Source organism: Parambassis ranga, chromosome 8 (genome assembly GCF_900634625.1).
Source record: "Parambassis ranga chromosome 8, fParRan2.1, whole genome shotgun sequence".
Taxonomy (NCBI): domain Eukaryota; kingdom Metazoa; phylum Chordata; class Actinopteri; family Ambassidae; genus Parambassis; species Parambassis ranga.
This window is the reverse complement of record NC_041029.1, coordinates 3,572,869-3,587,641: the sequence shown is the minus strand read 5'-3', so window position 1 is coordinate 3,587,641 and position 14,773 is coordinate 3,572,869. Positions and strand designations below refer to the sequence as shown.

The 14,773-nt window shown below is 47.3% G+C and overlaps 2 protein-coding genes across 3 annotated transcripts; one reads left to right on the top strand and one right to left on the bottom strand.

Moving 5' to 3' along the window:
- Positions 1-942: 942 nt before the first annotated feature.
- desi1a (desumoylating isopeptidase 1a) lies at positions 943-4,876 on the bottom strand. 2 transcript variants are annotated; one of them, XM_028411334.1, is made up of 7 exons: positions 4,708-4,876; positions 4,572-4,593; positions 3,881-3,950; positions 3,609-3,718; positions 3,409-3,531; positions 2,905-3,037; positions 943-2,477 (listed from the first exon to the last, which is right to left on the bottom strand). In XM_028411334.1, the coding sequence occupies exons 1-6, from the start codon at positions 4,796-4,798 to the stop codon at positions 2,947-2,949; spliced, it is 507 nt and encodes a 168-aa protein (XP_028267135.1). In that variant the 5' UTR covers positions 4,799-4,876; the 3' UTR covers positions 943-2,477; positions 2,905-2,946. The 2 variants fall into 2 exon arrangements, with proteins under 2 accessions (XP_028267135.1, XP_028267134.1); XM_028411333.1 differs by having other exon boundaries at positions 943-3,037.
- Positions 4,877-5,434: 558 nt separating this feature from the next.
- flii (FLII actin remodeling protein) lies at positions 5,435-14,760 on the top strand. Its single transcript, XM_028411221.1, has 31 exons — positions 5,435-5,588; positions 6,486-6,596; positions 7,029-7,100; positions 7,178-7,258; positions 7,342-7,589; positions 7,680-7,783; positions 7,865-8,040; positions 8,190-8,347; positions 8,456-8,540; positions 8,694-8,841; positions 8,920-9,050; positions 9,165-9,272; positions 9,378-9,482; positions 9,561-9,740; positions 10,327-10,409; positions 10,486-10,560; positions 10,637-10,720; positions 10,807-10,978; positions 11,114-11,221; positions 11,291-11,482; positions 11,567-11,665; positions 11,740-11,829; positions 11,912-12,051; positions 12,125-12,356; positions 12,978-13,132; positions 13,207-13,267; positions 13,348-13,476; positions 13,561-13,667; positions 13,738-13,843; positions 13,931-13,996; positions 14,071-14,760. Exons 1-31 carry the CDS (start codon positions 5,526-5,528, stop codon positions 14,203-14,205), a joined length of 3,804 nt encoding a protein of 1,267 aa, XP_028267022.1. The 5' UTR covers positions 5,435-5,525; the 3' UTR covers positions 14,206-14,760.
- The last annotated feature ends 13 nt before the right edge of the window (positions 14,761-14,773 follow it).

Below are 14,773 nucleotides of genomic sequence, written 5' to 3'. Positions count from 1 at the left end.
GTTCTCAGACTTCATGTTGCAGATTGTTGGCAGCAGTACAGATCAGTCTCCCTCACTGAACTGAATACACTGCACAGGTGATGCCAGATGATTCAGGTCTGAAGCTGAATAAAACATAGATTAAGGATGGATGGATGATTGAATTAATCTATAAGGGCATCGTTTGTCTGTAAACAACAGACACACGAGCCACTAACAACAGGACCTAACAGACCAGAGTGCTGGCCTCAACTGGAAAGGAATTTCTAACAGCAGATGAGATCAGATGCAGGCTGGGGGAGGCTCTCACATTAGAAGCTGTTTGGTTATCTGTCAGAAAAATCTATAGACACTCTGCTAACACTCAGATCAATGAGTTTGAAAATGAAAGCAAGAGTTTCCTCTGATTTCCTCATTGACCTTTTCAGAGAGGACACAGGTGTGCTGAGCGCTCACACACACACAGAATGAAAAGCAGCAGCTGTACACAGTAGTGATGATCAGGTGTAGTGTAACAGAACACTGCCTCTCTGTGGCTGCTCAAAGTACTGCAGGCAGCTCAGGGTTCAGGTCTGCTTTGGATCCGGTTTATATCAAACAAACCCACAGGACAGTGAGGTCATGATGTTTCATTAAGGCTTTAGTGTTTTTACCTGCCTCAGAGACACTGCCTGTGTTCTGATCCGTCTTTTAAGTGTATCAGTGTTTTACTTTTCAAGCCTGGATCCTGAGGAGCATGCGGTGATGGAGACTCAGCACAATGAAGCTCAGCTCTGCCGTCATGCTGAAGTTTTTATGAATAAATTACAATCTGACAACGTTACAAACATTTGTAAATGTCAAATACACTATATTGATCCAACACTGATAACATAGTATACAATATAAATTCTATAAATATGTAAAAGATCCACAAAATATTGAAAAGCTGAAGCATGAAGCAGACCACAGTGCTGCAGTCGATGGCTTTATGTACTGGTAGGATTACAAAAACAATTTCACACACAATACAAACAATATGCATAAATACAGTCTATCACCACAGTTTTATATTAAAAGTATTAAAACAGGAAATAAGATCATAAATATCTGTCGCAGTTTCACACTACAAGCAGCAGTCAGCAACAACATACATTATAGCAACAGAGGGTGCAGTAATACATTTCAGTGGTCTGGTTAGCATGTCAGTTAGCAGGAGGCTAAACTGTGGAACCCAGATTCACCTGAGCCGTCCTGCCTCATCTTAAGTGTGTGTTACAGTGCAGGTGCACCAGCTGATAAAGAAGGGTGTGTGTGTGTGTGTGTGAGGGTTATTGCAGGATACAGGTTAACGCTGGTTACTTGTTGTGTGCTTCCTTTAGCTGAGTGGGGTTTATGGGACTGTCTACAATTTAAAGGTGGAGTCAGCGATCCCAATCACACGCCTCATGCTCCTTCACAGGCCACGCCTCCAAATTCATGGATAATTAAGGCAACAACAGCACATAGCATAGCTAACATTAGCATGGTAGCAGGATAGCAAAGCTGTGAGCTAAGAGCCGACAGGTTATCGATGTCAGGTCATCAGTGGCTGTGTTTTAGCGGCGTGTTGGCGCCGGACGTTTTGGCTGATGTAGAGTTGGAGAGAGACAGCACTGATTGGCTGTTTCACACCAACATGGACGGACCATGGAGCAACAGATGTGTTTGTGTGGTTTGTTTACGGATTACACATCTGTCCCCGTTTGAATGATAAACACAGACTGCTGCCACCTGCTGGTGTGGAATGTCATTTCCTCTTACACAGGAGCAGAACGTTCGTGCTGGTTGGTCACCAGGTGCAGTTGTGGTATTCAAGTGAAAGTTTTGGCTCTGCCACCGGAGATGTGAGGGCACCCTGATTTTATTCTATGCTGGTTTGGCATGTGAGCCTTAAGACGACGCAGTGAGGAGGACACAGTTTGCAGAGCTAGCAGCCGCTGCAGACATCGGTCCAGTCCTGCTGCTGATCGGACGGATATGTGTTGTTTCCATTAAAGTGTATAATTACACCAGCTGACACCACCTTCACTGTATGTTGATACAAACTGCTCTGAGCTGCTGGGTGTATCTAAGGTTCATAAATCAAGACCAGCTGTGGTTCACGGTAACCATGTCAACAGTGTGGCCGTAGCTTGGAGGGGGGAAGGCACAGAGGTGTGTTAAAACACACTCTGGTGGCTCTTAAAGGACTCAAGCAGGTTGTAAATAAGAGAACAGGAAACCATTCAGCAGGTGAAGCTGTTATGATAAATCAGTGTGGTCTAGAAATCTTTACAAGAACATGTATCTGCAGCTGGAGACACATGCCAACAGGCACCAACAGAACTGAAGAGCTCACTGTCACACCAACACCACCACCTGTTACAAACTCAGCCAATCAGAAGCTTCTGGTCTCCGTCATGGTTAGAGGTGCACACTGTCACCTCCACCCTCAGTGAGTCCGGTCCCTGCCCCCCTTCTGTGTCACATCATGCACTCTGCGTTAAGTGGAAGGATCGACAGGTGAGCAAAGACAGGAAGTACAAAACGAAAGGTGACAAGAGGAAAACAAATACAAAACATGAAAGTGCAAAATGGTCATCAAACAGGTTCAATGCATTGTAATCAGCAGAGGTCAGTTTAGCATAGCAATGGGTGCCATTAAAATAAAGTTCAATATGTTAAAATACATGACAGCACGGTGTGGGGAAACTTAAAGCACTGATGTGCAGGAGGTATTTCAGCGCTGCAGGTGGCGTCACTACAGCGGTCAGAAGGGAAATCTTTAAAATAACCTTACAGTGGCTCAAATGTGTTCCACATAACACTTAAATTAAATGACTGGGTGTTCCATGTGCACTTTAATTTTCTTCCCAGCTATGTATTTACAGAAATAAAGTGAATCATTGGAGACGTCTCACTGACTGAGCTCGATGGAATGACCCGAGCGCTCGCCGCTCTGTCGTCTCAGAGGTTCCTTCCACCGTTGATGACGTTTCCTCCAGGAGGGGCGATGTGGATGGAGTCCAGGATGGGTCGCAGAATCTGACCGAAAGGTCTGAAGGAGAGAGAAGTTCGAAACAAACATTTCACACCCTCTACACTGTCACAGTCGATCAGACACTGCTTCATTTCAGAGATTAAAACCTTTTATTTAAATGTCACTTTTTAAAGGTGACTCTCACAGCAATTCACTGTGGATCTGATTCCATGTAAGGAGGCTTTACAAGGAAATTATCAGCAGAATGAATCAGTGTGAAGTGTGAGGCAGCAGCAGGCAGGGCTCACAGTACATCTGTGGTCGAACTTGTGTCTCTCATGTGATCAAAACAAGTTCAAACAGCAACACAACATGTGATGATCAGTATAATAAACCCTCTGTCCATGACTTGGTTACATACAGTGTGTGAAACAGGACTGTGGACTCACGTGGAGAGGACTTCAGATGGCAGGTCGGTGATGTAGGACGGGATGGACCTGCCCGTCAGGAACTGTGCCACCTCATTAGTGAAAGTGTTGCAGTTGTGCTCAAACAGACGATAGCGGTCGCCTCTGAAATCATTAAAGAGGACATTAAAAATCAGCTAGCTGCCGTCCTGTGTGAGGCACAGAGAAGAACCGTTAGCCACCTGTACGTGCTCTCTCCCAGGGAGGAGAGGTAGTCCATGAATATCTCCTCGGACACCTCGGTCTCACCCAGCTCCACCACTGTGTCTGGAGGCCCAAGCATCGTCCCGCCCTGACACACAAACACACAGAGCACAAAACACAGGACAGCTGCAGTCACAACAGAACGCACTGTTCAGTGGGTTTTATGTCTAACAGAGGAGGCCTGCAGTCCTGTATTCCATCATGAGTGTGCTGATGTGTGTGAAATGGGAGTGGGTCCCTGTGTTCTTACCGGTGAACAGCTGGAGATGCCCTCCCCTCCAAAGAAGAACTCATCTCCATATGCCACTATTGCTGTGTGCCTGCAAGACAAACAGCAGGACCAAGTGTTCACTGCACTGTAAACTCCTGCAGCTCTGTGGGAACGGCTACAAGCAGAGAGCTCAGATGTGTCTGAGCCGTACTGTCTGTATGTCATGTTCCTCTCTGCTGTGTGCACAGCCTGCAGACACACAGAAAGGTGAGTTATGTCATGTGACCCGTGGTCACAGGCGAGATCATGGCCTTTGGCTGTGATAAAGACAGCACTTTAACAGGGACTTATTGGTGTAGGCTGTTAGTCTTTGGTGGTTTTTCCGTAAGACGTGTAGAACACATGTTTAATGAAATATGATTTAAAATCATATCTGTTTGCAGGTCAGACCCGTGATGTTTGAGAGGTCTGCCCACAGCATCATTTACAGTTACAGCTCTGTCCCACCACAGAGTACTGAAGCCTACCCAACAACACCGACTACAAGAGGTCCTCTCATAGATCAGGATTATTACTTTGAGCTACAAACAGTAACTTGCAGCTTAAAAACACCTTTCAGAAATAAAGAGCTGACAGAGTCAGACTGTGGACAGTGTTCTGAGCTGCCGACATGTTTCACCTCTGTCCCCGGCTCTAACTGTGTGTTCTTGAGTCAGGAGGTCAGACCTACCAGATTCCGTCCAGCTGCTTCCCTAAACAAACACAAACACACCGTTCTAAAGATTAACAGTCAAAAGTCCAATAGATCAATCCATCAATTATTAGATATGATCAGTCCTGAGGCCAGACTGCCGGGTCCGACTCACCGAGCATGATGGGACTGAGGCTGCGCGCCATCCCCCTGGACAGGTCGTAGATGTACAGCTGGACGGTGTACCGAGTCGCATTTTTATCCATAATTCAAAATAAACGGTTTATTTCCTGTTAGCTAGCTAAGCTACGGACCGCTGACTGCACTGCTTAACAGGGAGAAGAAGAGTGACGTCATTACGTATCAACGCATTTCCGTTCCATTGCTTTCAAAACAAAAGCATCGAAAACGAGACTCCTTCGATTCATGTAGTGTTTCTGTAGTAGGTTTATTTTGAAGGGAGGTAACTCACCCGGCCGTTCCAGCTGTCTCTGAATGACTTGACACAATTTGACGTCACTGTTTGCACAATAAATACCTTTGACAGCATTCTGAAACAATGATTACAGTCAAATCAGTGACATAGAGAAAAAAATCAATACTGTGACCTACATGTATGGCCTTCAGAAAATAGAAAAGGAATTTCATTCTGTAAATGAAAACGTTAATTATTTACACTTTAATCATCACGTTCATGTTTCAGACCGTCATCTTTTAAAATAGTTCAGATTTATATTCAGATACTGGAAGGTTCTGAGAAAGTGGGCCATGTCTGTGTGTTATGATCTCTGTTGACCTCTGGGTGGCGCTGAACACGCCTCTAATCGGGCACTCTCCAGTCCATCTGTTGGCAGTATCGAGCCTATGAACTGGTTTTTCTGTAAATCCAGCAGCAGACGAAGAAGAAGAAGAAGTCCTCCAGCCACTTCCTCCAGCGCCTCTGGACCAAAATAGACAGTTGTGGGTTGAGCAGCTGACGGTAACGAGTCAGAAATGGCTGCTACGGGAGTTCTTCCCTTCATCCGGGGGGTAGACCTCAGTGGGAACGACTTCAAAGTAAGGAATTTAACTCAATTCTTTGACTCTGTTTAGTCGCTAACGTTGTTAGCGTGGCTACAGCTAGTTAGAGCATCAGACGGCTAACGGCGCAGCTCGTTGAAACATTAGCTTAGCTTTAGCATTGGGCGTTAGCCAGTTGTCAGTGTGATAAAGTAGAATCCTATCCGGACTCGGCTGACAGATTTTTTTGGGGGGAGGTTGAGTTAGTTAAGACAACGTGTATAGTTTAGCTTCTGTGTTATTAAACCTCACAGTTTTGACGTTAGTTTGCTTGCTGGTTGGCTAAATGTGGAAGCTCGCTGAGAACATGTCATTCTTATCAGCGTTTAATGCTGTGACAAAAAGCAGCTAACGTTAGCTCAGAGCGCAGCGCTGTGCCGTCATACTGACAGACTGTGTTCAGTCAGGTTGGGGGGTAGCAGCAGACCCTGCTGAGTTATGTTTGTGTGCCTGGTCGGTGGTGAGCTGACAGATTTATCTGTTCGATGAATGGCAGTCTGTGATGTCATCGTTTCCCCTCATTATCATATTGTGTGCACAAGTGACGTGTTGCCTACATAGTTCAGATGTGAAGTCAGACTGCCTCTCGGGTCAAAAAACATAGCCAGCAGATGTCATTTTGTGCCTCCATAAAATACACGTAGCACCAACCATTTCACTGACATTTTTTTTGTGTGAGCAAGAGGGTCAAAGTTCAAGCCACCATGATGTGTAGTATGGAATGTGTGTCTGCTCACATGTGTGTTTACATGTTTGTTTCCTCTAGTTTCAGCATGTTTTAAACTGTCAGTGATGTATTGTACAGACGGTCATCTGGGTTTCAATTTCGGCTCCAGCACTCCTTCCATCACCACCTCACACAGCTCATACCTGTTTTATTGTGTGTGTTCACAGGGTGGGTATTTCCCTGAGCATGTCAAGTCTATGAGCAGCCTGCGATGGCTGAAGCTCAACAGGACAGGACTGTGCTACCTCCCAGAGGAGCTGGCCTCTCTACAGAAGCTGGTGAGACCTCCAGGCCCGTTAAAGAGAATCTCTACAGTCTTTGATGCCATTCATGTGTTTTTGTGTCTAATAGAGATTTCATTGTTTGTCATAGGTGATATTTGTACTTCTGTTTGACCAGGCCATGTGTGTGTTTGTAATCAACATTCCCTTCAAACACAGCTTTGATTTTAGCTTTGAGTATCTGTGACTCAGGATTATCTAATCTGGCCTTCCAGAGCAGTAATCATGGAAAAGGTGATGAGTGCTAACAGGGTTAATCTGAGTGTGTTATCAGTCACAGTGTGTTCAGCTGGATGTGTGCTGTGGTTTCTGATGACAGTCAGATTATTCTGTTTATAGAAAACAGCATTAAGTGTTTAAAGTCAGAGCGTCAGGGACCGTCATCAGGAGGTTCTTATAATTCTGAATAATTCCTCTGTTCTTCTCCAGGAGCATCTCTCAGTGAGTCACAACAGCCTGACCACTTTACATGGAGAACTGTCCAGCTTACCAAACCTGCGGGTAACCTCCATTACAGTATGCTTGTATGTGCCTGTGTCTGTTCCTGTCACATACTGATGACATCACCATGTGTGCAGGCCGTGGTTGCTCGAGCCAACAACTTGAAGAATTCTGGAGTCCCTGATGACATCTTTCAGCTGGATGACCTCTCTGTGCTGGTAGGACGTCTTCAGCCTCTGTCCTCCCAACAACCACAACACACACACACACAGTGTTCTCACCATGGCCTCTCCTCCTGCAGGACCTCAGCTACAACCAGCTGACAGAGATCCCCAGGGACCTGGAGAACAGCAGGAACATGCTGGTCCTCAATCTGAGCCACAATGGCATTGACTCTATCCCCAATCAGCTGTTCATCAACCTGACAGACCTGCTGTATCTGGACCTGAGCGACAATAAGCTGGACAGCCTGCCGCCACAGATGAGACGCCTGGTTCACCTGCAGACTCTCACCCTGAACAACAACCCACTGATGCACGCACAGCTGCGGTAACACACACAGCTCTGGTTCTGCTACTGTTCTTACACATTACAGCACAGTGATGGATGCATTCGTGTCTTCTGACTGTGTGTGAGCAGGCAGCTCCCAGCCATGGTGGCATTACAGACGCTGCACCTGAGGAACACCCAGAGGACTCAGAGCAACATGCCCACCAGCCTGGAGGGACTGACACATCTAGCAGGTAACAGGCAGGCTCACAAACACCTGTCAGCTGTGTACACATGTGTCTTTGTTGTTGGCTGACCCTCTCCACCCCTCCCAGATGTCGACCTCTCATGTAATGACCTGACTCGGGTACCAGAGTGCCTCTACTCACTGGGCAGCCTGAAGAGACTCAATCTGAGCAGCAACCAGATCTCTGAGCTCTCGCTCTGCATCGACCAGTGGACCCAGCTGGAGACGCTCAACCTGAGCCGCAACCAGCTCACTTCACTGCCGGTATGATGTAGATGGTTTCTTACTAACAGTGAAGGGATATCAGAACAACAATCAGCATATAACTGAATAAAAACTGGCAAATAAATGTGTAATTTGGGTGTAGTGATGCTGCATTTCCATGACTGATGTTTGTTTTGTGTCTCCACCAGTCTGCCATCTGCAAACTGTCCAAACTGAAGAAGCTGTATGTAAACTCCAACAAACTGGACTTTGATGGGCTTCCACCAGGCGTGGGCAAACTGTCCAACTTGACTGAGTTTATGGCTGCTAACAACAACTTGGAGCTCGTCCCTGAGGGACTCTGCAGGTGAGCCAGTCCTACAAACATAACTGTCCACAGACAGATTCTCTACAGGAGACACTTTGTCCTCACCCAGAATTCTGTCATTTGCCTTGTGTGTGTGTTGGTGTGCAGGTGTGGAAAGCTAAAGAAGCTGGTGCTGAATAAAAACCGCTTGGTCACTCTGCCTGAGGCCGTTCACTTTCTGACAGAGCTGGAGGTACTGTGCTCAGAATACAGCATGAGCTGAATGATGGATTTGATTCTGTGTCAGGTCACAGAAACATAAGCAGCTCAAAGCTGAAGAGAGATGTGATAAAGAAAGTGAATAGAAACGGTGAATTCAGTGAAAACTGTCCGACTGTCTCTGTAGATTCTTGATGTGCGTGAGAACCCCAACCTGGTGATGCCTCCTAAACCTGTGGACAGGGCAGCAGAGTGGTACAACATCGACTTCTCCCTGCAGAACCAGCTGCGCCTGGCCGGGGCCTCGCCTGCCACTGTGGCGGCTGCAGGAGGAGGTGTGTGTGTGTGTGTGTGTGTGTGTGCGCGCACTGCCTGTTTTGTACTTTTATCTAATGTGTGGGATTCACATGCAGGAGCAAGCCCCCGAGATCACCTGGCGAGGAAGATGAGGCTGAGGAGGAGGAAGGACTGTTCTCAGGATGATCAGGCTAAGCAGGTGCTGAAGGGGATGAGTGATGTCGCTCAGGAGAAGAAGAACCTGGAGGTAAGAAGCAGCAGCTACTAACTCTGCAGTTTGTATTAATCTGATCAGCTGTGGATATGAAACATGTGGCTCTGTTCTCATTGGGAAATTTTGTGTTTTTTTTTTTTTTTTCAGGAAAATGGAGATTTGAAATATGGAGATTTAAAAATCAGACGCTGGGACAAAAGCTTAGAGAAGCCTCAGCTGGATTACTCAGAGTTCTTTTTGGAGGATGTGGGGCAGGTAACGTGTGTGTCTGTGTGTCTGTCTGTCTGTGTCTGTGTCTGTGTGTGTGTCAGCCTGTTGGATTCCAACAGTATAAAGTTTGAGTTTTTCTCCCTCCGGCAGGTTCCAGGTGTGTCTGTGTGGCAGATCGAGAACTTCATCCCCATACAGGTGGACGAAACGTTTCATGGAAAGTTTTACGAAGCAGACTGCTACATCATCCTGAAGGTAAGCTGGACACACTCCCTTCGGTGTGTAATGTGACTGTCCTCTCTGTGTCTCTCACGTATCTCTGTTTGCTGCCAGACCTTCCTGGACGATAACGGATTGCTGAACTGGCAGATCTTCTACTGGATCGGTCAGGAGGCCACGCTGGACAAGAAGGCCTGCTCCGCCATCCACGCCGTCAACCTGAGGAACTTCCTGGGAGCTGAGTGCAGGACGATCCGGGAGGAGATGGGCGACGAGAGCGAGGAGTTTAGCGCGGTATGTAGAAACATTAAAAGCAGCAGGGTCATTCCGTGTGAAATCATCCGCCCTTTGAATTATTATGTATCTTTCTTAGTTTTCGGTGGATCTGCGTTCATGTTTAAGCTGTCACTGCACGGCCTCTGCTGCATGTAGGAATCTGCTGTTTGCTGCATAGGGTTAACTTTTTCCACAGAATCAGAAACTAATCAGATCTGTCCGATCTGGAACAGTTTGGGCGTGATCGATGTCTAAAAATGAACCAATAAACACAAAAAATGTGTCCAAACTTTATCCATCACTGTAAATATGAAAGATGGAGAGCTGATGTTTGGTACTGTTATAGCGGTAATATGTGGAAACACCACCAGTATATTTATATCTGTAAAGAAATCAATGTCGTCTTTTACAATGTTTATGAAAATGTTCTGTCTTCAAAGCCGTAGTTGACAGTAATCCAGCATCCAACAGCATTTACCAATCAAATCACTATTAATAGATGTACATCAGTGATGAGGGGGTCGCCCGGCAGCCCTGGAATGACCCCACAGTGTGCAGCAGGAGGTGTGTTGTTGGTTTATTTATGTGTTGGCTTTGTGTGCAGGTGTTTAACAATGAGATCTCGTACATCGAAGGAGGAACAGCCAGTGGATTTTACACAGTGGAGGACACACATTATGCCGTCAGGTACTCTGCAGCTGATCAGAGCTTTACAAAGCTGAGTGTGTGTCAGCATGATGTTGAAGGTTTGTTGTGTTTTCAGGTTGTACAGAGTGTATGGAAAGAAAAACATCAGGCTGGAGACGGTTCCTGCAAAGTCCTCGTCCCTTGATCCTCGGTGCGTCTCGCACACACTGAGACTCTCACTGCTGCGTGTCTGTCTGTGTGCATCCATAACATTTGTCTTTCTGCAGCTTTGTCTTCCTGATGGACACCGGCCCGGAGATCTTCATCTGGAGAGGGGCCAACGCCACTCTGAGCAGCACCACCAAGGCCCGGTGAGTCGGCCACCTGAGCCGCCGCTGTGCTCTGGGTTCTGCTTGTGAGCGTGGTGACGTGATGCTGTGTTGTTGTGCTGTTGCAGGCTGTTTGCTGAAAAGATAAATAAGAATGAGCGCAAGGGGAAGGCAGAGATCACAACGCTGAGACAGAGCCAGGAGCCTCCATCCTTCTGGGAGCTTCTAGGAGGACAGCCAGAGGACATCAAGAAACACGTGCCAGATGACTTCTCCCCCATCAGACCCAAACTCTACAAAGTAAATATCTGAGTGTCCTTCATGCAGTGACGTAGGAGTGCAGTTAAACCTGAACAGCATGAAACCAAACAGCATTGTTTCCTTACAGACATTTGTGCTATTCTCAGCATGTCTGTCTGTCTGTCCCTGCTGTAGGTCGGTCTGGGTCTGGGCTACCTGGAGCTGCCTCAGATCAACTACAAGCTGTCAGTGGAGCACAAAGATCACAAGATCAAACTGGACACGCTGCCAGAGCTCAGGCTGGTGCGTTTCTTACATCTCGGCCTCTCCCTCTCAGGTCTCTGTCTCTGACATCTGTGTCCCCCTCCTCAGGTGCAGTCCTTGCTGGACACAAAGTGTGTTTACCTTCTGGACTGCTGGTCCGACGTCTTCATTTGGATTGGCAGGAAGTCCCCTCGTCTGGTCCGAGCTGCTGCTTTAAAACTAGGCCAGGAAATCTGCTCCATGCTGCACCGGCCCAAACACGCCTACGTCACCCGCAACCTGGAGGGCACCGAGAGTCAGGTAACACATGCTTAACCTTCACTTTACACCTTCAGCTGGTCACTGGGGGTATCACCGTCTGACCCTCCTCTTCCTCTTCTTCAGGTTTTTAAGTCCAAGTTTAAGAACTGGGATGACGTCCTGAAGGTGGACTACACCAGAGCAGCTGAGACTGTCCAAAACAAAGACAACCTGCAGGGGAAGGTCAGTGACGTGTCTGTCTCTGTGTCTCTGTGTGCGCGCGCAGCCCCCAGTGGTCACAGTGTGCTGTCTCACAGGTGAAAAAGGATGCAGAACAGAAAGATCAGATGAAAGCTGACCTCACAGCGCTCTTCCTTCCCAGACAGCCTGCCATGCCACTAACGGAGGTACAAACACACACACACACTTATACCCGTTACACTGGAGGGCTCACGTCTCTCTCACACACACCTGACTCACCTGCTGCAGGCTGAACAGCTGATGGAGGAGTGGAATGAAGACCTGGATGGGATGGAGGGATTTGTGCTGGAGGGCAAGAAGTTTGCTCGTCTGCCTGAAGAGGAGTTTGGACATTTCTTTACTCAGGATTGTTATGTCTTCCTCTGCAGGTAGGTGTGTCTGTGTGTGTCTGTGTGCGCTCTGTGACCTGTTGAACCCTCTAATGGGGCTGTGCTGTGTCAGGTACTGGGTGCCTGTGGAGTACGAGGAGGAGGAGAAGGAGAAGGAGAAGAAGGAGGGTGAAGGTAGAGAAGGTGGAAAAGGAGCAGATGAGGAGGAGGACAAACAGCCTGAGGAAGACTTCCAGTGTGTAGTGTACTTCTGGCAGGGCAGGCAGGCCTCCAACATGGGCTGGCTCACCTTCACCTTCTCCCTGCAGAAGAAGTTTGAGAGTCTCTTCCCTGGAAAACTGAAGGTTTGTGTGTGTCGTATTGTCTGCACCATAAGGCACAGTCTCAATTATGGGGTCTATTTCTGTACTTAACCCATACATACAGCGCATGCTCAAACATATGGTCCACAAAAGAAAGGTCACAGAAGCAAAACTGAGTTCAGTTGAACTTTATTCTACAATTTACAATATACTCACATTATTATTTAATCATTCTTCTCCCACAAATCCATCAAGGTCTCATCTTCTGTGTCTGACTTAACAGCTGGGCAATTTCGCCATCAGACAAGCCGGGTTCGCTCTCAGTATTGTCAGAGTGGAAAACTATCCAGTCTCTTTACATACACCTCTCTACTTCCGTGTCAGCGGAAAATGGTGCGCCAGTCAATCAAAACATTCGTCATATGTGCAGAATACATTTCACCAGATTATTGTTAAAGAAGGTCTCCTCTATCACCACAGTGAGTTTCATGAAGATAAACTGCAGAATTATGGAGAAATTTAAAGGAAACTTACCGTATTCCTTTAACCATAAGCTGCCGATTTTAGAGAATATTTAAGGCTGTGAGGTGCTCCTTATAGTGAGGAAAACATGGTACCTGTGTGTGTGCTGTGTTTACAGCTGTGTGCTGTGGCTCTCCTCAGGTGGTGCGTATGACCCAGCAGCAGGAGAACCTCAAGTTCCTGTCTCATTTTAAGAGGAAGTTCATCATCCACAAAGGGAAGAGGAAACAGATGACGGACTCGGCCCAGCCGTCCCTCTACCACATACGCACCAACGGCAGTGCACTTTGCACCAGGTACACACACACACAGAGACACACACACCTGCACTGTGTGTCCAACATGTTCACATGTCCTATCTCCTTCTCAGGACCATTCAGATTGGTACTGACTCCAGTAATCTCAACTCGGAGTTCTGCTTCATCCTGAAGGTCGGACATTTAAACGTTTCTGAGTAAAGGCGATCAGTAACCTGATTTCTGTGGACTAATCATTGACACGTTTCCTGCAGGTTCCCTTTGAAAGCACAGACAATCAGGGCATCGTTTACACCTGGGTTGGCAGAGCGGCCGACCCTGACGAGGCCAAACTGGCTGAGGACATCATGAACAGCATGTTCGACGACACGTACAGCAAACAGGTAACAGTGACATCACTTCCTGGTGATTCCAGCCGCATTTGTTTGGTCATCTTATTAGTGATGCTCACTCATTGTGTCTCCTAGGTGATTAACGAGGGGGAGGAGCCAGAGAACTTCTTCTGGGTGGGGATTGGTTCTCAGAAATCGTACGATGAAGACGCTGAGTACATGAAATACGCCCGGCTCTTCAGGTGGGTGACCGTCCGCTCACAGCTGCACAGTTCAGAGACGGGCCTTCAATCAATGTTTCCTCTTCCTCAGGTGCTCCAATGAGAAAGGTTATTTCTCTGTGTCGGAGAAGTGCTCAGACTTCTGTCAGGATGACCTGGCCGATGATGACATCATGCTCCTGGATAATGGCAAAGAGGTGACAGCTGTCAATCATCCTGATGAAACGTGCGCTGCTCGTTTTCCTGCCGTCTTAGTCGTTTCTTCTTCTGTGGTTTCCTTCCAGGTGTACATGTGGGTGGGCACTCAGACCAGCCAGGTGGAGATCAAACTGAGTCTGAAAGCATGTCAGGTGAGTGAGTGGCCCCAGTTCACCTGAGCGGTGTGAGTGTGCTGCCTGTGTAACCCCTCCCCCTCCACCCACAGGTCTACATCCAGCACATGCGCTCCAAGGACACCGAACACCCGCGCAAGCTGCGCCTGGTCAGGAAGGGAAACGAGCCGCACTGCTTCACCCGCTGCTTCCACGCCTGGGGGGCCTTCAAAACCCCACCCTCATAGGTTCAGTGCCCTTACAGCTTCCTGGTTGTGAGGAGTATGTGTCCTCTGACATCTCAGTGATGTTGACACAGCTTGTGTTCTTCATCATTGAACTGCTGATAGTTTTTCTGAGGAATGTTGGTTCATATATACATATTTTTGTTGTGTGTCTGCGCTGATTGAGACGGGCTGTTTATCGTCTGTCCTCCCGGCGTCCGCTCTGAGGGAAACCTGTGCAGTCAGGATCGGACGCTGCGTTAAATGTTTAAATGTGCAATCGGGCGTAGGGAGGCGCTGCGTTCAAATGTCTCAGAGGAGGTTTGGGAAAGTAAACAATATTTTTCTGAACATATTGAACAATATATTGAGTTCTGGTTTTGCTGATCAGAGTAATTGATCAGTGCCACCAGACTCTTCTGATCATGTGACCCGTGTGGTCGGCAGGCCATGGTTTTGTGGCTGCAGCTTCCATCCTTTGTATTACAGGCTGAGCTTTGAATATGTGCACATGCTCCTGATGCCACCTGCAGATGCTTTATTTATGTATTTTATATAAAAATAAAACCTCACATCACACCTTTGACGTCCT

Excerpts from the sequence above, each read along its gene's own strand:
- desi1a (XM_028411333.1), bottom strand. The coding sequence starts at position 4,798 with ATGGATAAAAATGCGACTCGGTACACCGTCCAGCTGTACATCTACGAC. Across the intron at positions 3,951-4,571 it reads AAGCAGCTGGACGGAATCTG|GCACACAGCAATAGTGGCAT; the intron begins GTAGGTCTGACC and ends TTTGTCTTGCAG. Across the intron at positions 3,719-3,880 it reads GCATCTCCAGCTGTTCACCG|GGCGGGACGATGCTTGGGCC; the intron begins GTAAGAACACAG and ends TTTGTGTGTCAG.
- flii (XM_028411221.1), top strand. The coding sequence starts at position 5,526 with ATGGCTGCTACGGGAGTTCTTCCCTTCATCCGGGGGGTAGACCTCAGT. Across the intron at positions 7,259-7,341 it reads TGGATGACCTCTCTGTGCTG|GACCTCAGCTACAACCAGCT; the intron begins GTAGGACGTCTT and ends CTCCTCCTGCAG. Across the intron at positions 13,133-13,206 it reads GGCAGTGCACTTTGCACCAG|GACCATTCAGATTGGTACTG; the intron begins GTACACACACAC and ends TCTCCTTCTCAG.